Source organism: Meles meles, chromosome 3 (assembly GCF_922984935.1).
Source record: "Meles meles chromosome 3, mMelMel3.1 paternal haplotype, whole genome shotgun sequence".
Taxonomy (NCBI): domain Eukaryota; kingdom Metazoa; phylum Chordata; class Mammalia; order Carnivora; family Mustelidae; genus Meles; species Meles meles.
Window position 1 is genome coordinate 63,902,041 of NC_060068.1, and position 25,328 is coordinate 63,927,368.

Below are 25,328 nucleotides of genomic sequence, written 5' to 3' on the forward strand. Positions count from 1 at the left end.
AATAGGACAAATAAAGGGTTACATTTCTTACAGACTCTCATCATTGTCTAATAAGATTTTCTTTCTGGCAGTGGATTGCAGTTTCCACATATTAAGGGTATAATTATCTTAAACATTAGGGTCATGATGGAGAGAAGCATGTTCTTCTAAGGTTAAAGAAGTGTTTGTCATGCGGTGAAGAGTGTTCTCAGACAAATTAGGACTAAAGGCAAAATGAAGGTGGGGATCTGGTGGGCTTCACATGATAGAGAAATTTTCTGATGGATGTTGTTCTCTTTACTAAACAGCTCCAATGAACAAATCTCTAGTACCCACAGCTTATGCTTGCTAAAGACAGTGGTCTAGCTACAATCAGATGTAAAGGCTTCAAATTAAAATGGGATTTGTGTTAATCAACTCTGAATTCATCCACACTAAAATATTAACTAGGTATTCAATCAAATCTACATGATACGAAGTTCTTCCTATATTTGATAAATGGAAAAGAATGAAGTAGGATAGTACTAGGAGGGAAAAAGATGAGGAAGAGGTAGAAGAGGAAGGAGAAGGAGGAAGAGGAGGACTTTTAAATAAGAGAAACCATAGATTTTGCCTGTGGTTGACCTAGTGATCTTTATTTGAGTGAAGGAAAACAGTCTGTTCAGAAGTCTTTCTGAAATAACTGCTGGTTTTCTTTTCCTCTTGGCATCATATGTGAAGCATTTCTTTTAAACCATATGCCAACTCTTTTCAAAGGGCGCTTTGTTCTCAGGTGATCCATTAATTGAGGTATCATTGTAGAAGTTGGGGCAAAATTCCACATAATGCAGAACTTCTTAGTATGGTTTATTTTTCATTCTCCTTTCTCCTTCCCTTACGCCTTCAAACACATTTCTTCCTCTTCTCACTGCCGGAGTGATTCAGAAGATTCTGTAACAAGCTCTCAGAGGCCCATTGTGCAGTAACAAAGAATTCTGGCAATGAGCTGTAGGTTCTGTCCCTGCCTGCTTTCCTGGGTGGAAGGGTACCTTCATCCCTCACTAATGGCAGAGTAGGACAAGTGTTGCCCTGGCCTGCAAACTTTCCAAGCACTAGGAACCCAAGCAAGAATTTGTCATGCCAATCAAACCTGTTGGGTGGATATGTGGGCAGGTGTTGAAGAACTTTTCTGGAAGAAGTATATGTAATCTTGTTGTAAAGGGGATATGGTGTGGGATACAATGGGGAATAACGTCCCCTAGGGTTTACTTGCTTTCCCGGGCACTTACAAAGTGGACCCAGCGTCCCATGTTCTTTTGAATTGTGGTTAGGTGATGATTTTTGCTAAGCTCTTTTGTCCCCCTAATTTCTTTTTGTTTCAGTGGAGGGGATCCAGAAAGTCATCATGGACCTTATGGATGAGTTTAAAGATGAATTCCCTACCATCCTAAGATTATCACAGTCTAATCAGGTAATGTGATTTCATAACTTTGAAAAAGATTATAAAAAGTACATTGTACTTTTAATATCTATTATTTAATGGTTGACTTTGAGATCAGTGCCTGAGGCTTAGGAAGAAATTAATTTTGTCTCAGAAGAACAAATTTCAAATCTTACTGGGTGGGTCTATGAAAAGCAGAAAGATGGACAAAGAAATGAGGTAGATAAATTAAGTTTAAAGAAAATCACCATGCTGTTAGATTGGAAATGTGGAGCTCTCTCATAGCCACAATTGTAATGTATGTGGTTTGCTATATTTGCTTAAGATTTGCTGAATATATATAAAAAAAGATTTGCTTAATATAAAAATCAGGAAAACACCTAGATATACTTTAACTAAAATCTATGGCAATTAAATCACTGGAAAAAAATAACTGACATAAATTATAATAATGGAAAGATAAATGTGGTATGAGTGTATGTTTTAATGTGGAAGAAAATAGTGATATCAGATTAAACAAAGCATATGTGCATATGTCTTATATAACCTTTGTTCCCAAAAGGATTTGAGGCAGATAAAATATTGGGAATGAAAGAGGGAATAGGTAAAGAATTCTGAGACATTTGATCAGGAAAAAATAATATCTTGTAACCTAATTTACTTTAAAGTACACGGCTCTTAATGGAAAAGTATATTTAATCATCTAGACCACAGTTGGAATAGAATATGTCGTAAAGTTACATGATACAGTAATAATTTCCTCGTCCAGATATCGGAGTTTTGGCAATGTCAAACATGAGGAACATAGCCAAAACTTGGAAGTAAACAAAAATCTCTCTGAGTAACATGGTAATCACAAAGTCTATATATTTCATTCCAAAGGAGAAATATTAGAGCCACTTTTAACCATTCATCTAGACAACCAGGCATCAGACATTTACTAAATACTTTCCTATTGTTTGGGAATGGGGAGAGGGAATACAGAGAAAAGACAGGACGCTTTCAGTCAATTAGCTTAATGTAATCAAGACAGAACTGTAAACAAGTAATTGTTTTAGAATATGGTAAGAGGTAAATCCAACTTAGAGGAATGAATTGCTCTAGCTAGGATGGTCAGAGAAGGCTTTTTGGAGGAAGGATACTTAAATTCGGTTTCAGAGAATGAATATGAATTTTCTAAGTAAAAGAAGAGAGGGTAAGTGGACAGGAGCAGAGGAAGCAGTGTCAGTTAGGACAGAAAGTATGAAACAGCGTAGCATGTTCCCAGAATATCAAGTAAATATGAACCAATGGCATGAGCCTTGAATCTAGACTTTAGGGAAGGCTGATACTGAAGTGTAGATATCTGGATACCTAGTGGTAAGATGGCATCCCAATGGTGGTCCACTAAGTAGGATAGAATGAGGCTTAAAAGCTCCAGACTGCAAACCAGATTTTATAAATCTGTATCTTAGACTCGGTGTCTAATTGCTTCCCCCTATTTCATTCCCCCAGTTTTCATATAAAGTCTTTTTAAATGTTGGAGATTTTTCTTGAGTATGCACTGGAGTGTTAGAGAAGGAATGGGAAGGTGACTGTGCTTGGTCTAGGATGTAAAATGGCTAAGACTGGCACAGTCTGGAAAGCCCTGTTTCCCCTTCAAAGTTGTGATTCTTTCACCATTGACAACATTAAAGGAACTGGATTTAATAATCTAAGATGTTGCAACTTTCTTTGTAATTCTCTTCATCTCTTCCTACCCCCTGAATAGACTCATTATCATTAGAGCCGTAAATTCGGTGTAATAGTGAAATAGGTTGATATTCTGATCCCAAAGAAAGAACTCTGAGTTCCTCTTTCCAACTCATTGAAGTTATTTACTTACAAGAACTTTACCTCATTCAGAGAATAATATAAACATAGTTACTTTATTTCTCATTTTCAACACACTCACATTGTTCTTTTTCCACTGTTTACTTTGCTGACATTGGCAAGAAATCCAAGTTCTTCGGGGATATTGTAACAGATTGAAGTTACTTGAACTTCAAAAATAAATCATTCAGAAAACAATGCTAATACTTCAATAACTAAATTATTTTTAAAAGGTCGGATTGTAAACGCTACAAGTCTGATTATTTTGGAGATGATCCATAATTCCCAAACATACTGAAAGGAGTGGTTTTAAGAATACTTAGAGGGTTTTAATTAATTGGGTTGGATTTTAAATCTCTAAATTTCATAATTAGTATTTAAAACTTTTTTAAAAAGTTGTAGGCATTTATTTATTTAGGAAAAGGCCATCTTGTTGGCCAGAAACAAACAAAAGATGGTGGGAGTAATGGTGGGGTTTTTATAGAGGGATATATCCAGAATAATGGTTATTAAATAGTTCTTCATGACTAATGATTTTGAAGGAAATTTTCTTCCTGGGACTGAGGGAAGTTAATTTTAGAATCTTGGTTTGAGGTCATGGCTTCTGACATCATGTACTCCCCAGTCCAACACAGACCCCAGTACCATCAGTATCCACTTCCTTTAGCAAAAAAGTGATTTTTAAAGGTTTTCATTTGCAAGTTACAAATGATTTCCATATGAGGATTTTAAAATATTAAACTTTTACATTTGAACAAACGAAAAAATATGTTTTACAATTAGGAAACTAAAAGGTTTAAATTTAGAAGATCTTTACTTGAATGTGAGAAATCTTCTGTGGTACATAAGGTCAATTTTTGTGGTTTTAATTATGAAAAGTAATTATGTGTTTTATTCTGTAATTATCTCACACTTAACCTTATACTATAAAATTAGGAGTTGTGGGATGCCTGGGTGGCTCACTCGTTAAGCATCTGCCTTTGGCTCAGGTCATGATCCCAATGCTCCGGGATCAAGTCCCACATTGGGCTCCTCACTCAGTGGGGAGTCTTCTTCCTCTGCCTGCTGCTCCCCCTGCTTGTGCTCTCTCTCCTTCTCTCTGACAAATGAATAAAATCTTTAAAATAAAATAAAATAGGGAGTTGTAAGCGGAACATATTAGAATCCATACAAAACTTTGGATTTTTATAACTGTATGTATACTTTTCTGAATTCTCTTGGCTGCTGCTGCTGCTTCTTCTTCTTCTTCTTCTTCTTCTTCTTCTTCTTCTTCTTCTTCTTCTTCTTCTCCTTCTTCTTCTTCTTTTAACGTGTAGGACTAAACTCTTGGGGCTGCAGCAGTAACGTCTGGAAATTACTCTTATTGGTATAGAATTTCTAATTATGATGAGATAGGACTGTGTACTGTAATTCAGTTATATTTTTGTTTTTGATGAGTTGTTTCTAGTGGGGCACCATCATAATTGTGAAAGTTACAGAGCACATTGTACACTGAAAACTTTCAGGGTGGTTTCTAATTTAATATTTGGTATATTTCTCTATGTTAATTTGTTGTATTTTCTGATACTCTTCATTCATTCCTTTCAACAAATATCTATAGAGTACCCTACTATGCGCCAGACCCTATTCTAGGTACTGGGGAAAGATCAGTGATCCAAATAGATATAAAACACTGTTGTCATAGAACTTACATCCTAGCCAAGTAAGAAAACAAGAAACAGGGAAAATAAACTATATATTATGTTAATGGTAAGTCTTAAGAAAAAGAAGAAATTTAGAAGAGATATGAAATAAGGGTAGGGAAAAGGAGAACAATTGACCATTAAGGTAGGGTGACCAAGGGGGTCTTAGTGAGAAAGTAATTCTTGAATTAAGACTTGAGGGAAGCAAGGGAGTAAACCTCAGTATCTTTGAAGAATCAAATGGCATAGTAGCTAGTGCTAAATCCCTGAGGTGTCAGTATATTTAATAAGCTCAACAAATAGTGAGGAGGAAAAGGAGAGAAAAAGACAATGAGGTTAGGGAGGTAAAGAAAAGACAACTTGTAGGGCTTTGCAGTCCACTGTTTGTAACTTGGCTTTTACACTGAGTGCAGTAGGAAGCCATTAGAGCAGCAGAGCAGAAAAGCAGGATAGGATCTGTTTTATTTGTATCTCTTTTGTGGAGGCATTGAGGAATAGAATGAACATAGATGAAGACGGAAGCAGAGAGACCCTTGAGGAGGCTAATTTACTAGTCTGGAAAAGAGATGTTATTTAAATGCAGTGGGACTGAGTGTTGGCATTGGGGGTAGTGAAAAGTGGTCAAATTCTAGGACTGTTCAGAGAAAGAATTGAGTAAGATTTGCTGACAGGCTGGTTTTTGGGATGTGGAGTAGTAAAAAGCTGATGTAATAGAAATTGGGCTTCAGCATTAAAACTGCTGATGATAGAGAGATGGGTATGACTCTAGAAAAAAAAAAGAAAATAGGAAAGCAGGATATATTCGAAGAATGGGGCTCAAATAGTGAAATTTGGAGAAGGATTCTTGAAACAATCTGATTAATTGATACTAGGTTTCTTGTAGTAAATCATCATTGCCTTTGTGTGTCTCTGAGATGGTGGTGGCAGGGGGGAGGGGATTGGAATTTCTTTTCTCACATTTGGTAACATAGTCAGGTAATAATGATGACAAGAAGAATCATGTAAACTTGCACATTCTGCAGCCAATTCCAGTATGCTTAGGACAAGAGTCAAAACAAAATAAACCAGGGGAAAGAAATGGGCACTTCTTCTTTTGGGGTCAGCATTTAAATTTAGACACATGGCTTGGTAGAAAAATATGTAACTTACATAGTAGACAAAGGGAAAAGCTGATAGCTCAAAAAGAAGGGGGGGGAACCCCTTTTATTTAACAAATTTTCTACCAGAGCCCATTTTAAAAATTCACTGAAGGCAAGAGTGATATAGAATCATCACTATAAACTGGTGACTATTTTTTTTTAAAAGAGGAAAATCTCATTCTCCATCTCCAGGACTATAAGTAGCTTCTCCTCTGTTGTTTCCTTTCTATTCTCAGAGCCACACACACACACACACACACACACACACACACACACACAACTACTTTACATGCACCTCAGTGTCTAGATTTGGTTTCTAATACTGTTCTGAAAGCAGTAATGGTCTTCTAGGGAACAAGTCGATTATATGTTTTATGTTAGGAAAATAAAGATGGTCAGAAATATTTTGTTGCTAGAGGAAATATTACTTTCAGAGATTCAGAGATATCCATGAAAGTATTGAAAAAGGAGAACATTTTAAAAACCATGAAGATAGAGGTACCTGAATGGCTCAGTCGGTTAAGCGTTTGCCTTTGGCTCAGGTCATGATCCCAGAGTCGTGGGATAGAGTTCCACAGTGGGCTTCCTGCTCAGCGGGAGTCTGCTTCTCCCACTCTCTCTGCCTGCCGCTTCCCCTGCTTGTGCTGTCTCTCTTCTGTCAAATAAATAAATAAAATCTTAAAAAAAAAAACCATAAAGGGAAGCACAGTCATCAAATTGTAATGATTTCAGCATTAAAAGGAAACAAAGATGATGTTAACTAGGAACAAGCTGAGTCTGTTGGAAAAAGCTATAAATTTATGACAATACTAAAATGAGAAATATAATACAAAGTGCACTACAGTGTTATTGTAATGCACACCTGAATTTTAAAAAATATTGTTTATCATAAATGCTATATTTTTGTCAACACAAGTTATATGACCCTACAGGAGGGTTTTGATTCATGGATTATCAATACAAATAGGCTTATTTCTCTACACAGGTAAATATTTAGAAAGACAATCTTGTAAAAGAGGGGAAGCTTGAGTGGATCAATCTAGTATAGTGTTTGGGGAAATGAATCAATATTAGTTAACAGAAATACCTGAGTAAAGTCAGTGGATCCGGGCCAACGAATACGGATCACCAAGATTTTGTAAAGACACAAAACAAGGAGAGGGAAATTTCATCAAGTTAGTGTTTCATCTGCAAAAATGAAGAGTCCTTAAAACACTGAATGACTGTGTAGACAAAATTTCAGCATGGTGGAACTGCCCACATCCCACTCTTGTTCGCCCTGGCAATAGGGCCCTCACCTTTTGACTATAAATTATGAGAGAAAACACAGTAAGCTAAATCAGAAGTAAAACCAAACATTCTAACTGCTCCAATTTCAGGAGGAGTTGGGAGGGCGAATCGGTGAAGCAAAGCATAAGATCACAAGAGAAATTGAATCTGTGTGTAAGAGCTCTGGATAGTGCAGATCATCGTGGTTTCTCTCACCAGTGTGCTGGAAACCAAGATACAATATCAAGTGATTGCACCCGTGTCTTATTTTGCTTGTTTTACGTACCACATAACTGCTTTTAGGGGTTGCTCTGCTCTAAATTGGCTTGGAATTGTCACAATTCTAGCAGCCCACAACTCCAATGGCCTTCTCCTGTTCGTATTGACTAGGAGGGCTAAGACCAAAGGTGGGATAATGGGACTTTTTCAGTCACGTTAACAGATGAAACCATAATGTGACACCAGGTGCTGCAGATGTACATCCTAATTGACAGACTAGTACAATTTCGGGTGATCTCCAGTCACAAAGGCTAAAACAGTAAGAGAAGCACTGAACTTCAATGACAAAAACAGCAATAATAAAATTATACCTTCAGGATAATGGCTGAGGCATTTCAAGGACATATACAGTACATTAGCTTTTCATGCAACTGTATGTTGCTCATTGTAGGCCAAAACAATCCATCTAAAAGATGTTTTGTACTTATACATATATTTGGATTCAATAAATAGAGACTTGAAGTTGCTTATTTGGTTTATAAACCATTAGTCTCCCCTCCCCCAAGTCATATCTGAAAAAGCCAGAATAGCCCATAAAATTGCTTAAATGAATAATGGCAACTATCCTTGCTGTTGCCTGGAATGCAGTCTGACCACATTGTAAGTAATTTCTCTGCGGTTCTCTTTTTGGTACAGCAAGGAAAGATCTACATGTCATATGTTTTGCTAATGCCACAAATTTTTTCTGTCAGAATGCTCATAAGTTTTGAAGTTTTTAGAAATAAAAGTTCCTTAAGCTTGTTAATTAGTATATAGGGGATTTGTTTTATTTTTTTTAATTGTACCATGCATTATGTATGAATGCTTTAATCATGTGCATTTTAAAAATAAACTGGGGAAATATTTGTAACAGTTTTGAATAAGGATTATTGTTTGAATAATTCAAACATTGATTAATATTTGAATAAGAACTGCTTAGTTTTGAAAGCACTCTTTAAAAAAAAACAATGCAAAAATAAATCCAGAGAGAAAAATGAAAATTTTAGGTCTTTTGGCTAGTAACTTAAATTCTGGATATTTATGCTGAGGCAAAAATCATACATTTATTCAAAGATTTATGTACATGGGGATGGGATATAATTATTGGACAATGAGTATGCATAGGACCGTGCATAATGTGCTGTTAGGTCGTACTTGGTCTCAGTCTAGAGTAGGTTGTAATAATTCATGCGAGAATCACACATCAGTCACTTTTTAGAGGCTTATTTTCCAGAAAAGAGAACCCATGCAGAAAACGTCCAAAATCAGAATGGCTGTCGCCTTAGCAAGGATCAACCGAGGAACATTAATTCAAGGATTAAACAGCATATCCAGATCCTCCAAATCAGTGGCCAAACTTCTGCATCCCCAGCTTGCTTGTAGACTTCTAGAGTTAAGGAACATATCGCATCGTTTGCTGAGGGAAGTTAATGCACCAAAACAACCCCTCTATAACGTGCAGGTGAGCTCATATTAACATTTGCACAAGATAAGGCCTCTTTTTAAAGAAACTTTTGAAATTGCAAGATTTGAAAATGTAGCCCATTTGGTTTTCTTACATATGAAACAAGAATAGTTGGATAAGAAATGAATGGTTTGGTCTTTTTTCAATATAGTATATATGTTCCGATTTAAATAAATCTGAAAGAGGTGGTAATGTGGGCTTTTATCCCTACTTGGTTATTTGATTGAGCTTTATGAAACTAAATTTCAAATGATTCAACCTAAATATCAGCATACAGATTACCACTTATATCAAACCTAAAAGGTTGATATCCATTTTATTCCTGTAAGCCTTAAAAATGATTGTTTTGTTCCTTTTCCTCCCATAACCTTGCTGTGTTTCCAAGACAATCTTTATTCGACTTAATATATTTGAATATATTCAACCATAAACTCATTTTGGTAGATCCACCAACATCCAGTGTATTTCTTTTTTTTTTTTAATATTTTATTCATTTGAGAGAGAGACAGTGAGAGAGAGAGCATGAGTGAGGAGAAGGTCAGAGGGAGAAGCAGACTCCTCATGAGCTGGGAGCCCAATGCCGAACTCGATCCCGGGACTCCAGGATCATAACCTGAGCTGAAGGCAGTCGCTCAACGAACTGAGCCACCCAGGCGCCCCCATCCAGTGTATTTCAAATTACAGGTTCTACATTGTTTTATTGAGGCTCTGTTATATTTTGTTAAAGGAAACAGCTCTTAAAACTTTTTCAGGACCAGTTTCTTTTTTCCTAAACTTTGTGGCATGGAACTCTGGATTTTTCCACTTGGGCATTATTCAAAGCATTCTAAATGTTTGTTACAAATGATTGGGAATCCTGCAAGCCTGGCACCTAAACCCGAGAGTGAATCGTTTTGTTGTTGAAGGGAGAAGAAGCCTGGCTCAAAGGGAGTGAAACCAAAAATATGTATTAGTTCATGTAGTTGAACAATTCAGAGTTGATAAGGTTTCAGGGTATAGGTACTCAAAAGATGCCTTCAGGGTCCTGTTGTTCCCTTTCCACCCATCCTGGCTCTGCTTCCTCTGTATTGACGCCATCAGTCAGGACTGAATTTCCCTTCATGGTTACAAGATGATTTGCAGCTGTTCCCAGGACTCCATCCTTCCAGGTTCAGTACAGCCCCAAAGAATGACAGTCCTTGAGCCAGCATTCCTGGCCAAGTCCTGGGATTCAGAGAAGGGGAATGGGATGCACTGTTTGACCTAGAACCTGATTGCCATCCAGACCACATGACCAGAGAATGGGGAGAGGATGAATCCTCAAACAAAATTTGGGTTATTTTGAAGAGATGAGAAAATGGATGATGGATGGCTAAAATAAAATATCCATTACATAGGAATCTCTCTTCCATCAAAGATTTTAACATTTCCAGAAATCATGGGATAGGTCCGGCTACAAATTGCCTGAGAAAGCAATTATAAAAGGCTCTATTGTAATTCCTGATGTTTGAGAAAGTAAAAAATGTTTTGTGTTTATTACCTACTGGATTCTCTAAGCAGTATAAACGTTATTCTTGTATCTTTAATTTGTCAAAAAGAAATACAGCTGAGATGTATAATTTCCACTGAAATACATTTCTAAAATGAACGTTTCGCCTTGATGTTATTTCCCTTACATTGTTAACCCTTATTTTTTATAGAGGGTTGATATAAGAAATGTCCTTTGAAGAATATTTCTGTATGTATTACAAAATCACATTTAAAGACACTGTCCATTATATTATTCAGGCTTTCTTTTTGCTTCTCTTTGCTAAGTCAGAACTGAAGAATCTGAGGTTTTACACTATTTACGAGCTAACAAGTTAGCCTGCCACAGCTGTACAAACACACACGCCGATAGAAGACACAAGACTCCCTTGAATCAGAGACTTAGACTGTTTATTATTAACTTCAAAAGCAGCAGCCAAAGCAATATTTTGTGTCATTTCCCTAACCCCTCAGTTCCCACAGGCAATGCAGTGAGAGCCACGTGTTACCTATGCATGTAGTAAGTTGCATCACAGGGGAGGAGCCTGAAATTAACAGACAGCTTTTTTAGGAGTGCTGGCCTACTGGCCCAGCCTGGGAGAGAGGGACAGAGAAATAAAGGGAGAAAAAGTGAGAAGGGTTTGGGGGAGAGAAGTAAATGTTTCTAGAGGGTTTACAGAGAAGGTTTTATCTTTAGTGCCCTAGGACATGTCTTGGGAAGTACATCTCTAGATCTCCCTGGAGAAATATACTTTCTCTAGCTTCTAAAGCTGTTAGTTATTCAACCATGTCCTTTGTTCAGAAGGCCCAATTGGTACAGGAATGAGAGACACCCACAGAGAAATGCTTCCCAGTACTCATGAAAATTCAGTGGCAGGAAAATAATCTGTTTTTCCAGTTGAATTTATGTTTCCTTTTATCCAATAAGGAGAACTGAAACAAAACAAAACCCATTTGTCTTTTTGCCCTGTTTCACAGGTAAATTTAGAGCTTAATTGTGATGATGTTTTCCAGGAACCTGATGTGATAGAAGCAGGTGGAGGGAGTTCTTGACCTATCCAAGGTCCTTGTGCTGACTGTGACTGTCTCTATGACATCAGTTCAAAATCAACACCCATGAAATTTCCTCCTGTGCTCTTATTCTAATTGTCTTAGAACCCAGCTTTAACTTTTTAAAATTCTTATCAATAAAATATTTCAAAGTATATAAAAGGTAGTTTATCAGAAGTCCCATCCAAATGTAAATTGGTAGTAATATTTTGCAGTATAAACTTTGGATATTTCCTTTATAAAAAGAAATATAATTAACCATGTCCTGATCCATTCCCTGTTTTTTTTTCTCTATCAAATGTAACCATTATTCTGAGGTTGATGTGAGCATTTATGTGCATACTTTATCATTTCACTACATTTGTATACATCTATTTTTCTCCATATATTTAAAATTTATATAAATTATATACTGTATGCATCCTTCTGAAACTTTCTTTTTTTACTCAACATTTTGCAATGTGTAGCTATGGTTTATTATTTTATCTTCTTTATGGTATCCCATTGTAAGAAAAAATAATCCACAGTTTATTACTGACAGATGGCCAATTTAGTTTCCCATTTTTTTTGTTTTCCAAACTGTATTTCTTTGAACACTCTTGTAACTGCCTCCTTATTCTGTGTGTGAGAGACATTCTCCAGGTATACATATACCTCTAGAAGAGGGATTACTGGGTCATGAGAGTTGCATATCTATAATTTTATTAGCTGTTGTTGAAATGTTTTTCACTTTCAAAATTCAAGAATCATAGTGATTCTTGAATCTGAGGAGAATTTCTTCAGTTCTGGAATGTTCTTAGCCATTGTTTGTTCAAATATTACTTCTTTCTCATTTTCTCTAATCACTGTTTCTGGAGTATCTGTGAAACATACTTTGGACCTTTTCATTTTATTCTTTATGTCTATTTACCTTCCTCATATTTTCCTTTTACTTATTTCTTTTTGATACTTCCTGGGACATATACTCACACACTTATGTTCTTCCCTTTAGTTCCTGGCACAGGGAAATTTCCTTCCTTCTTTCCTTCCTTCATTCCTTCCTCCTTCCTCCCTCCATCACTCTTTTTTTTCTTTTTTTGTTTTTTGTAAACTCAGTCTTTTATTAGACTTTGAAGTTTGATTTTTTTATGGAATTTCTAGGGGTATTTATATGGAATTTTTAGAGGGTTCCACATTACCTCAGTCTGCCCTACTACTGGAACCAGACGTCCTTCTCTGCTATCTTTTACAAATTTTAATATAAGATGGTTACATTTCTTTCTGAAAGTAAGTGAAGTATTATTCTATCTTTTCATTTATTCAACATATATTTATTGAACATTGACATGTGAAGTCACTAAGTTGGATACCAGGATTCATGGATGTCTCACTCTTGCCTTGAATGGACTGTGTGGATGATAGGCAAATAGGCAGTGTTAGTGGAGTATAGCAAGTTCATGATCAGTGTGTGCAAAGTATGCTATGGAAGCATCAACAAGGGGCATAGAATTCCACAGAATAGTCAGTGTTGGCTTTCTAGAAGATAATGCTGGATCTTGACAGAGGAGATATTAGCCAGGTGAAGAAGTAGGAGAATTATTCCTGGAAGTGAACACTGTAATTAAGATATTGAGGTCAGAGAGAGCATAACTTATTTAGGAAATGTAAGCAGTTCCATATGGCTAGAGTGAGAAAAGTGGGAACAGTCTCAGATCAGAGATCCCAGGATCCTTGAGGGTTAGGAATGAGAAATAAGCTTTACTCAGATGATATGTATTAGCTAGGGTGGAGAATCAGAATCGCTACTGAGAGGAATTACATTATAGTGAAGATAATAGCCTGGAGAGTCAAGGAACAACAGAGTAATTAAGAGATGTGGCAGAGGTCAACGGATTGGTCTGTGAATGGAACTTTCCAGAGTACCAGTGTAGCAGAGAGATAAGTGGCATAACCTGAGGGCACTACACCAGCCCTGGTATATACAGTGCTTGGCTGTCTTCCCATAGTGACAGAGTTTCGCTCACCCAGAGTGGATTCCAGCATGAATTCCTTCAAGGATTGTCAGGCTGCCTTTGTCAAAGTGGAGCTTTCTGGTGTGCAGAAGTAAAAAAAAAAAAAAGTGAAATCTGAAATTGCCAATGCAAGGGTATATACTTTGTAGATGCATGGAGGACATCGCTTTATGTAGGAAGGTAAGCAGCCTACTTAACCTATTGGGAGGTGTTAAAGATCCTGATCTTTGTATGTCTGACTTGTCACTGATCTGAGAATAATTAATGATAGAAAGATACTTTTGTACATAGAGCACCTTAAATGGTTCTACCAAGACTCTGTTGGATATTATGTAGCTGGGGGTGCCAGTCAGGCAGTTTACTCATTCAGGAACAGGTAACAGAGGAGCATTTTCATTAGGACACTACCTATGACTAGGATAGTATGTTAGCCCTCTAAAGTGGTCTTAGATGAAGCATACAGTAACAGTCTCCTCAAGATAATTAGAGTATGAATGTTGTTACAGGAGCTCCTTGACAATATGACCAGGCCTTTCTGATTATATACTCAGCCCTAGAGCAAGTCCTATTTATGTTAGCATATTCAAAGATATTGAGCCCAATATGAATTATCCAAAGACCCAACTGATACAAGTGACCTGAAGAGATCCGAAGGCTTGTTGTAACATGAGCATAGTTGGAGTCAGTCTTCTCCAGTTTGATAAAAGAGACTTCCATTGCACCTGTCTTCACGGGTGCTGAGTCAGGTTGTTTCTCAAATCCTTCCAGTTTATGCAGGGCTGAGATTATAGCAAGTTATCTGCTATTTCTAAAAGGGCCTCAGGAATGGAAAACTCTGGTTAGATCATTTCTCGGTGGTTTTCAACAACCCCAGCATCAGTACTTACAGAATGGTGCATCTGCTTAGCCTTATGAGCTGTCTGGATGAGTAAAGCTTACAGCTGCTCTAGGCTGCAGTGACCTAGATAATCAGCTTGAATGCTGACTTCAGCCAAGACACGTCAGCTCCCAGACATAGTTGTTGACTTTGGCAGGGCAATGCAGGGCCACAGGAGCTCTTGCTATGATAGAATCTTCCTTATATATGTCACAACCCTCCTTATAATGGCATGGGAGATGACTGTTTCTCCTTGGTACAGGCACTGTGGAGTGGTGTAGGCCAGATATGGGCAAAAGTGAAGAAAACCCTCACCATCTACAGTTCCTCTGACTTAGGTGGATCCCAGTGAACTTGTGCTCCCTTTTTCAGGAAGAAGATCAGGTATTTTTCCAAGTATCATTTCTTTCTCAATCCCAGCACTTCAATGTAGACTGGGGTTTAAACTCAAACTTCACATATTTTGTGTAAAAAAATATATGTAAACCTCAAAAACATCAAGAGCTTTTACAGGTCCTGGTTGGGCCTGCCATGAGGTTATCTTGGGTGGTATAATTCAAGATCTGGGGGAAAAAGGACACTTCCTAGAAAGTAGAATCCCTGGAATCTTGATGACATAACTTCTCCAGGTTGGACAAGAGGTTGGGACATTTGAACTTTTATAGGACCTTGTGAGTAAGAGCTTATTTAAGAACAGTGTCCCATAGGATAGTAATAGGCATCTCTGCCTATATGAAGTCAAATAATTTTCTTTACTATGGACTGCTAGGAGTCCTTCCTGGGTTCTTGAGTACTGTGAGTGGTTCAAGCAAAGACAGAGTCATGTAACTTTTCCAAACAGGAAATGCTTTCTTCTGGGCCTATTAACCAGTCATTGCTCCTTGCAACACTTACTTGTGAATCACTGAGTTAAAGTTTCTCTGTTACTTCCCCTAGAATCCTTTGAACAACATAAACTAAGTTGGGCCTGGTGATTCTTAAACCTTTACGTCATCTATAAGTGGATCTTTATTGTTTTCTAAACTGCTTATGGTTTGCTTTTTTGGTGATTTATCTCAATTTTAATGAAAATAAGATAAACACAGATACTTCTTTCATGAGATGAGGCAGTCGAAGTTATATGACAGAGATGGAACTCAAAATTATGTCAAAGAAATTTTGTTAAAGATTGAAATGCTTTTACTGTTGAAATACCCACATAGCTGAGATGTTAGTATGAGCATATAACACATCCACATGTCTTATATATACATATATATTAACATTAAAAAATTCAAGAAAGGAATATATGGGCATAATATTGATATCAATATTCTTTTAACTTAAATATTCAAAAAAATTAATATAAGTTTAGATAAATTTTTGTAATTGGTTGAGATGATTTAAATCCAACTTTTGATTTACAAATCTCTCCTATTTATTTATTTATAATTTTTTTAATTTTTTATAAACATATAATGTATTATTAGCCCCAGGGGTACAGGTCTGTGAATCGCCAGGTTTACACACTTCACAGCACTCACCATAGCACATACCCTCCCCAATGTCCATAATCCCACCACCCTCTCCCTATCTCCCTCCCCCTGGCAACACTCAGTTTGTTTTTTTTAATCATATTTTGTTTTATCATATTTTGGGTTTTTTTGTTTTATCATATACTATTCCTGCTTGTAGCAAGCCAAAAATGAAATGGTGTGGTTTATAATATGAAAACATGTATTGGAAGTAGGTCAAGAAATTGAAAAATGGCTACTTGCCAGGAGCCACATAAATTTTGGAGGAAATGCATTTTCTATAGGAATGATTTGTTACAGGAATAGCAAGTATTTATTAAAAGCATTAAAATGGTGAAAAATTGACCTTAGGCAATATCAGATTCATCATTCAGAAGTGTAACATATATCAGATATATAATTTATTTTGAAACTTTGAAAAATAATCAGTTTTAATTAATTCAGGTGAAGGGCAAAATGCGAAAAAAAAGATGTGGTGAAATAGAAACAGAGTAATTTCTCATGCATGCAGATGCCACTTTTATTTTTACTGTATATGGACTACCAGTTATTGGGTATGGACTTCCCACTGTACATCCATATATTCACAAGCTCATGAATCTTTTACTCTCCTAGGAGGCATTTTGTTGGGAGTATATCTGCTTTCTTTCCTAACATCTGCTCTCTACTTATCTGTTTGTCTCCTTGTAGCCTAATAGTGAGATGCAAAAGCATGCTATCAGTTTGATTCTTCTAGCAAGAGGGAAAGAGCAGCAACTGCTTTAGTTCCTGGAAACTCTTTCCAGAAGCCAGGAACTCTGGGAAATTTTCCAGACCAGCTTATGGAGAGGGTGGGCTAAAACTGCCCGTCCCTATTCCCCTATCTAGGAGGCAGTAGGGCCTGAAAGACAGGAAATAAGAAGGAATGCCTCCCTGCCCTACTCCTGCCCTCCACACCTCCCCGCCCTGCACTGCTCCCCACAATTCCATCTCTTCGCTGATCGCCTAGATAGTATTCTTGGCTTTAGCATTCCATTAATCACTTAAGAGAAAAGAAGGTCAATGGTGATGGGCGACTTTGTTCTTCATTGGGCAGTGGCAGCAGTAAGCAAAAACTAAATATACTGCAATAGGCACTTAAAACACAGTGCCATACAAACGTTTGTCCGATAAAATGTTATGAGGCATTCTTCAGAAGCACATTTTAAGAGGCTGTAATACGCCATTGAGTAGATATTGCTTAATTTACCTAACCATTCTGCTATCAATTGTTTCCATTTTTCAGGGTCATAAATAACTTTACACATACATACTGTTCTTTCTAGTTTGTGTGCATTTTTACTGTGCATTTATATGATTTTATTAGCTGCAGCCAGTACCTTCAGGAGTTATTGAAGCCATTGAGTGTCTTGGCACATACTTCAGAGGAGCATGGCTAACTGCCACTTCACTGCTGAGTGGGAAGGGAATGTTTTTCCCAATGCCCTCCTTTCATATCCTACTCAAGGCAACAGAGGTGACCTAGAAGACAGTATGATTCCCTTAAACTAAATATATTGTTGTTTGAGGCAGAGACACCTATTACCAGAAACTAGAAACCTCTGAGAGACAAATTCATTTTTGGTGTAAACCTCTGTTTCAAAGAAGCATGCGGGATGTGAGCACAGAGCATTTCCCGAAGCTTAATGTTCACCTAAGGTTAATGCTGGCCTTCAGCAGTCTCATGATTAACGTTTCCAATCAGGTCATTAATCTGCAGGAAATGCTTTGTATTTCGATTGCTGTTTGCTTAATGAAGAAGTGAAAAATTTAGTAAAGGATGATTACATGAATTTGAACAAAGAAAAGACTGTTTTTCTAATATGCACAGTGGCACCCCCTAGTGAGCACACTTGTTAAATGTAAAAAAGTTAAAGTAATTTAGATTTTGGAAATGCAAGGTTTTTTATTGATCTTTCATAGGTTTTAATAGATCTGTCATAGCAAAAGAAAGTACCTTTTTGTAAAAATAAATAATAAATAAATCAATATATTTTCAGAATGTGAAAAAAACCGAGATAGACCCAGCAGATAACTTTCTTTAGAAAGAAATATTTAAATTCTCATTTTACAGTAATATTTTAAAATTTAACATTGTAACACTGAAAACTTTTATTGTAATTAGAAAACTCTTTTTTGTTTTCGCAGGTCAGAAGGGGTTCTTTGTTTGAAATCATTTCTTTTCCTGCAAAGACTGCTTTAACTAGCATAATATGTGCTTCATATACAGCACTAATTTATCTGGTAAGTTAAGAAAATTATTAGAATCTAGGTATAAATGTACTTATTTCATGTAATGTTAAAGATATAGATACATAGTAAATTCATAAACTAAGGTACTGCTCTCTCGTTACACAAAATAATTTTACATTAGAAATTTACTTTTCTAAAAAAATTACTCTTCTGAGGTAAACTCAATCCATTTCTGAGGCAAGTCAATCCATCAAAACCAAATTTACTTGAATAAAATTATTTTTATAAGGTTTATTATTATTTGGTCAAAACATTTTGGTTTTATTTTCACAGCTATGGTTGTTTTGTTTAAGCCATTGTGCCATGGTTGGCTAAAGTTCAGTATTCCATCATTCAAGTCTATGATATTGGGGAACACAAATATTAGTGTACTTTGAATTACAAGTTCTGTAATTCAAAAGTGTTCATTACAAAGTGTGACAGAAGGAGCGCCTGGGTGGCTCAGTTGGTTAAGCATCCAACTCTTGATTTCAGCTCAGGTCATGATCTCAGGGTTTTGAAATTGAGCCCCACATAAAGGCTCTGCACCGAGTGTGGAGCCTGCTTGGGATTCTCTCACTCTCCTTTTACTCCTCCACTGCCTTTCACAAGTGTACTTTCTATCTCTCTCAAAATTAAAATAAAATAAAATAAAAACAAAGTGATAAAAATATAAAGGATTTTATAAATTAGGGGTTATTTTCTTTTACTCCATTGCTATTTATACTTACCTCTCAATTTTTTTTTCAAAAAAGTATAATACAGAGAGAAAAGTACACAGCTTGATGAATTATCACAAAATCTATTTATCACACACATCAAGAAACAAAATGTAACCATCATTCTAGAAGCCTCTTTCTCACTTCCTTCACAATCATGAACCTCTTCTATGAAGAGTAACCACTATTTTGACTTCAAATACCAAAGACAGTTTAAATTGTATATAAATTAAATAATATACTATAAATTATTTCATATTTGTCTTTTTTTGCTCAGTTGCCATTAATGAGATTCATTCATTGCCTACATCAATAGTTTGTTGGTTTTCATTGCTGTGTAGTATTTCATTGATTGAATACATAAATAATTCAATATATATCCTATATATATGTTACTATCCACACTATGGTTGAAATTTTATATTATTTACAGTTTTGGCAACTGTGAATATGCTTTCTATGAATATTCTTATACATATATTTTAGTAAAATTTCTGGACCACAGAATATGTAGGTATTCATCTCTAGTAGATACTGCCCAATAGCTGCTATTGTCTGTCTTTTCCATTTTTAGCCATTCTTGTGAGTATCTAGTATTGTGCATTGTAGCATTGTGCTTGAATTTATATTTCCTTGATTATAATCAGACTGAGTTCCTTTTATGCATTAAGCAGACATTGGGATCTTTTGTGAATTTCTGTTAAAGTCTATTCTGTTTTTCTTTTCTATCTTTTTTATTATTGATTTCTACTTTTAAAATCTACCCTAGGCATAAACCCTCTTTTGGTTCTTTTATTCTGTGACTTTCTTTTGCCCTTTTAGCAGTATCTTTAAAACAGACTTTTTTAGGTTTTTTTTTTTTTAAGATTTTATTTATTTATTTGACAGACAGAGATCACAAGTAGGCAGAGAGGCAGGCAGAGAGAGGAAGGGAAGCAGGCTCCCTGCGGAGCAGAGAGCCCAACGCGGGGGCTCGATCCCAGGACCCTGGGATCATGACCGGAGCCAAAGGCAGAGGCTTTAACCCACTGAGCCACCCAGGCGCCCCAGACTTTTTTAGTTTTAATGTTGCCCAATGTATTAATCTTTTCTTTATGTTAGGTGCTTTTTATATCTTAATTAAGGCAACTTGACCTATATCCAAGGTCTTGAAATGGTTCCCTCTGATATATTGTAGGAGGTTTATTATTTTACCTTTCACTTTTAGATTTATAATTCACCTGGAATTGCTATGAGGTAAGAAACAAATTTTTCCTCCATGGGTATTCAATTGACCCAACTCAGTTTGCTGGGGAGAAAAAAGCTCTTCCTTTTGCCCCAGAACATTTATTTTGTCATAAATCAAGTGTGTTTTTAGGTGTAGGTCTGTTTATTGACCCTCTGTTCTATTCAATTAATCTATTTTTCTATTTTTACACTGATTCAACATTGTATTATTTACAAGAGCTTTATAAGTCTTGATAACTAGTAGAATAAATCCACCCTTCAATCCACGAGTATGGTATATCCCTCTATTTATTTAGGTCTTCATTAATTTTTCTCAATAATTCTTACAGCTTTTTTGTTAATTGGTCTTACACACTTTTCTTAATTTTTTAAATCATATTGAGATACACAATAATAAAGATTCTTTTTCCCATTATTTATAGATTGGTTGTGGTCCCAATTAAAATATGAGCAGGTGTGTAAGCTGACTAATTTATTTTAAGATTTACAGGGAAGTGAAAAAGGTCAAGAATAGCTAAGACATCCTTGAAAAAAAAAGTAAAGGAACTTACTTTTATAAATATAGCAATAGTTTTTTAAAAGAGCCAAAATTATATTTTGCAAGTGTTTAAAATTTCTGAGACATGTTCAATATCTTAAATGTGAATCTCATACAAAAATGACATCCAACTGAGCTTGGATGCAAAATGCTGCAAAAAAAAAAGGGGGGGAGTCGGATGAAGTAGCTGTGGTGAAACTAAAACAAATAAGACTAAAACCAAAATTAAACTCTAATTTCTTGAAGGCGTTTGAAATTATCCCACATGACTTGTCATTCTATAAACTTTCTAAGTAGGTAGTAGAAACAGTTTTTTGGTGACCTAATAATTGGTCATGTATGCACCCAAGGTCTAGGAGAGCTCAGGGCTAGAATTATGATTTTGAAAGCAAATAATTATATGTTGGAAGTTAATGTCCTGTAAGTGGAACCATTGTAGAAAGAGTGAAAAGTCTGGAAGTGAGAAGAGTGGAAAATCAATGGGAATGTAAAAAACAGCAACATTTAAGGTGAGCTAAGAAGAAATCCATAAAGGAGACAAAAAAGCAAAAATCAGAAAAGTAGGAAGAGAATCAGGAGACAAAATATCAAGGAAATAGAGACTCAGGAAGTTTTGAGCAGTTAAATGTCAATTACCAGCAGAAAAAAATCAAGTACAATAGAAGATTTGAAAAGTGTTCATTAGATCTAGTAGTAAAGATGTTGGAGTCAACCATCTTGTAACTATCTCAGTGGTGTGATAGAATAAGGAAGACAGAAATATGCAGGTTTCAGTGAAGAGGATAATATCAAAGCCATGAATATAGACCCTGGTTTGATCAAGAAAAACAAACATATATAGCAGTCAAAGAGAGAAACAGGGTTCCAGGGACTTTTAAGATGGAAGATACTTGAACACATTAGAAGTTTCAGGGCAAGAAGCAGTCAAGAAGGAGAGGCTGAAAAGGCAGGGAATAATTGGTAGATAAGAGGTAGGGTATAGATTACAAATAAACAGAGATACTGACTTCAATCAAGACCTTTTATTTTCTGTGACTGGGGTACAAGTGGTTAGAATGGACACAGATAAAATTTTGTAGGTGAGGGAAGAAGAAATATATCAAATAGGACAGAGCTTCCTGATCTGTTTTTGGGGGGAAGGGAAGGGAGAGAGAGAGAGAGCATGTACAGGAGCAGGCAAGCAGGGGGAGGGGCAGAGGGAGAGGGAGAAGAGAATCTTAAGCAGGTTCCATGCCCTGCATAGATCCTGCCACAGGGAACTCGATCTCATGACCCCGAGGTCATGACCTAAGCCAAAATCAGGGGTCAGATGCTTAACAGACTGAGCTACCCAGGTGCCCCCCTAATCTTTTTACACAACATGGCATACATAAAAAATGACCCTACTGGGGGATAAATGGATGAAGCTGTTTGCAGCTGGAAGTGATGGACCTCAAGGTTTATAGCTCTAGGTTGGGATACACTTGGATGCAAGTAACAAAAAATAGCTGGCAGTGCCTTAACTGATGAAGACATTTAAATATCTCAGTTAATCAGAAGTCTAGAGTTAGGTGGTTCCCAGGTTTGCACAGTGGGTCTACAATGTCATCTAAATGCAGGACCTTCCCATCTTCCTCCTATGCTATCTTGTTTATTGTTTTGGTCCTTAGGTTTGCTGCCTCATACTCAGGCATCCTATCTATATCAGAGTTCAAAGCAGGGAGGAGGGGATAGTTATTGAGGCAAAAGACAAAATCTTTCTTTTCATGTAGGAGAAATACTTTCAAAAATTCCTCCTGACCTCCTCCCCGGCAGATATATTTTATTTTGTTGGCTAAAACAGTGTCACATGACCAGGTACTAACTGTAGGGAAGTGAATGAAGGAAAGCATCTGGTATTCCCTCATTCTATAGTGCAGTGCAGGCCAAGAAAAAAGAGGAGGCAGGAGATCAGGAAGAAATTGAGGTTGTTCAGCCAAGGCCCTCAATCCTTTCTCTATTACCTTCTTCAGGAAAACCTTCTAAGAGTTTATAGCCTATTATGTGACCTTTAGGCATTGCTTTGGTAAGATAAGCTAGTTTAGTTCTTATATTTTATGGATTGTATTATTCTTGTTGCTTGCCTTAAATAGCATCATCATCATCATCTTTACAGTTCTTAGTGATTCTCAATTTTCAGTTATATTTCTCTGTGTGTTTTGTTTTGACATTCCAAGTACTGAATGGCATTTTTTGAGGGAAAATGGGTCATGTGCTTGCTTAGAAATCATTGATCAACTAGCTTACTAAATTCTACCTAATGTGTTTATGCCCCTTCAATTGTACACATAGGTATAAGCAAAGTGTAGGGGGAGAAAGTAAAAATTAGAAGCCTAGTTTGAGATATTAACACATCTGGGGACAAATTCAATCTGCCAGAAAGTGTTTCAGTTAATTCTGGAGAAGAAAGGAGTCTCATTTAATTAAATCAGAGAGTAAAGATATAAAACATTTAATGAATTGGGTGGAAAAGAGTAAAGCATATATTTATTGAAGCATACTATGCTTTAATTTTCTTTCTAGATGGTGTTGTAATATATTTAGAACAAGGAATCAACCTCCTAATGTTTATCATATGCCAGGAAAGGAAGTGCTTCTTTATTAGAATAAGTAGATTAATGACTTTATGTTACACATTTTATTGGACTTGTTATTGGAAGTTCAGTTGCTTAAAAAGAAACTTCACTTTTCAAAAAAAAAATTTTTGTTTTATTATTAGGCAGTCTGTGTTAATGCTGTGTTGGAGAAGGTAAAGAAAATTTTCCAAGAAGAAGAATCTATAAGGCAAAAGAGAGAAGAGAGTGAAAATCTTAGAAAAGCCTTTTCTGAGCCTGTGCTTTCTGAGCCTACATTTCCTGAAGGTGAAATCAAAGCAAAACCTTACAGGTCATTACCAGAGAAACCAGACAATATTGCAGATCGCCCCAAACTTCCTGCTAATAAGTTGAATAATAAGATCCAGGTTTTACATTCTGTGTTTGACCAATCAGCTGAAATGAATGAATGAGCAAAGTGGAACATAAGTATTACTGAGTGGAGCTTGAGAGTTATTATCTAATCACATTTCATCTCACAAAACCAGGAAACTAGTTTTCATATATTGACTGCTCTGCTTTATAATGTCACTCTCAAGTATTTATATGATAGAGAAAATAAAGTGAATCTTGATGTAAAAGTATGACTATGATATTTTTTAATGAACAAGAAAGTGTACCCTTTGGAGGGTTAGAATTTATGCTATCATTTATAACATGGGCATATTTATAATACATTTATGTTTTCATTAAAACCTTTTCAAGTACCTTTCCATTATAGTTGGCCCTTGAACATGGGTTTGATTGTGCAGATTCACTTATACGCAGATCTTTTTTGATAAATGAATTATAGTACTGGAAATGTATATTCACTTTGCTTATGATTTTACATAGAACATTCAAAATATGTGTTAATCAACCGTGTATATAATCAAGTCAGGCTTCCAGTCAACAGTAGACTATTAGTAGTTAAGTTTTTGGGGAGCCCAAAGTTATATGTGGATTTCCAACTGTGTGTGGGGTTGGCATCCCACCCCCCTGCAATGTTCAAGGGTCAACTGTATTCATCTGGGGGGAAAGTACCCTCCATATCAAAATGCTACATATCTTTTTCAGAGATAATAAAAGGATATTTATTTTCTATCAACAGGCTGCATAGTTTGAATCTGCCTATTATCGATCCTTTTTTAAACTCATCTGTAAAGTTATGAAGGACTTGCAATTCACAGACATAATACATTTTAAAATAAAATATTATTTACAAATCTTATAAAAGATTTCTGTAAGTGAGGGTAGGATATGACATGACATTTTTTATTTCGAGATCTGAAGGAACACATTTAGAACCAGAAATCAAGTCCATATTCCTCATTGTTGCCACTGGGTCCTGAGAGAAAATGTTTCTGTAACTGGCCAGCAAATGAGGGCCATTGTTTTGCCTGCAGAAGGTACTTTGGTTTCTTCCACATGTCTTAAATTCTGGACATGTGTTAAGGCCTGACTGGTCATTGGAGTGTTAGCACCTGAGATAATTGGCTAGGATTTACCCATCGAGTGATGGTACATTTCCTGTACCAGGTAAATAGCTACTGCCAGAAAAGTATTTATGAAAATCAAACCTTGGGTTTTCAGTAGTCTGAGAAATGAGTAACAAGTGTATCACTTCATGTTACCCATATTCCATCAGAAAAGGAAATGTAATAATATGTAGCAAAGGTCTCGTAAGCAGACCCTTAATGATAGGTACTTAATTCATTTATTATTTATACAATAGCCAAGGAAAAGAGTCCAGGTGGTCCCCCTAGAATGTTCAGTATTAGGTTTGGGGCTTTAATTAAAACCTAGGCCATTAAGAAGATTACTGTGCTTAGAGACAAAGTTCTAATTTTGACAGTTTTTTGCACTCTGAATTCATAATGTGATCATCTGGTTCTGATTCTTCTTATTTTCTACTATTTGCTGCCAAGTTTTAGATGGTAAGCACCCAGAGTGTTACAGTACGGTGTGGGCACCAGGCAACCAGAATAGTGCTGGTTGTAAA

The 25,328-nt window shown here is 36.2% G+C and overlaps 1 protein-coding gene across 2 annotated transcripts; it reads left to right on the forward strand.

The window, feature by feature from the left end:
* Positions 1 to 1,095: 1,095 nt before the first annotated feature.
* Positions 1,096 to 23,880, forward strand: SPATA9 (spermatogenesis associated 9). 2 transcript variants are annotated; one of them, XM_045998688.1, is made up of 5 exons: positions 1,096 to 1,162; positions 1,341 to 1,429; positions 8,833 to 9,060; positions 18,168 to 18,263; positions 23,473 to 23,880. In XM_045998688.1, exons 1-5 carry the CDS (start codon positions 1,096 to 1,098, stop codon positions 23,758 to 23,760), a joined length of 768 nt encoding a protein of 255 aa, XP_045854644.1. In that variant the 3' UTR covers positions 23,761 to 23,880. The 2 variants fall into 2 exon arrangements, with proteins under 2 accessions (XP_045854644.1, XP_045854645.1); XM_045998689.1 differs by having other exon boundaries at positions 1,096 to 1,156.
* Positions 23,881 to 25,328: the final 1,448 nt, after the last annotated feature.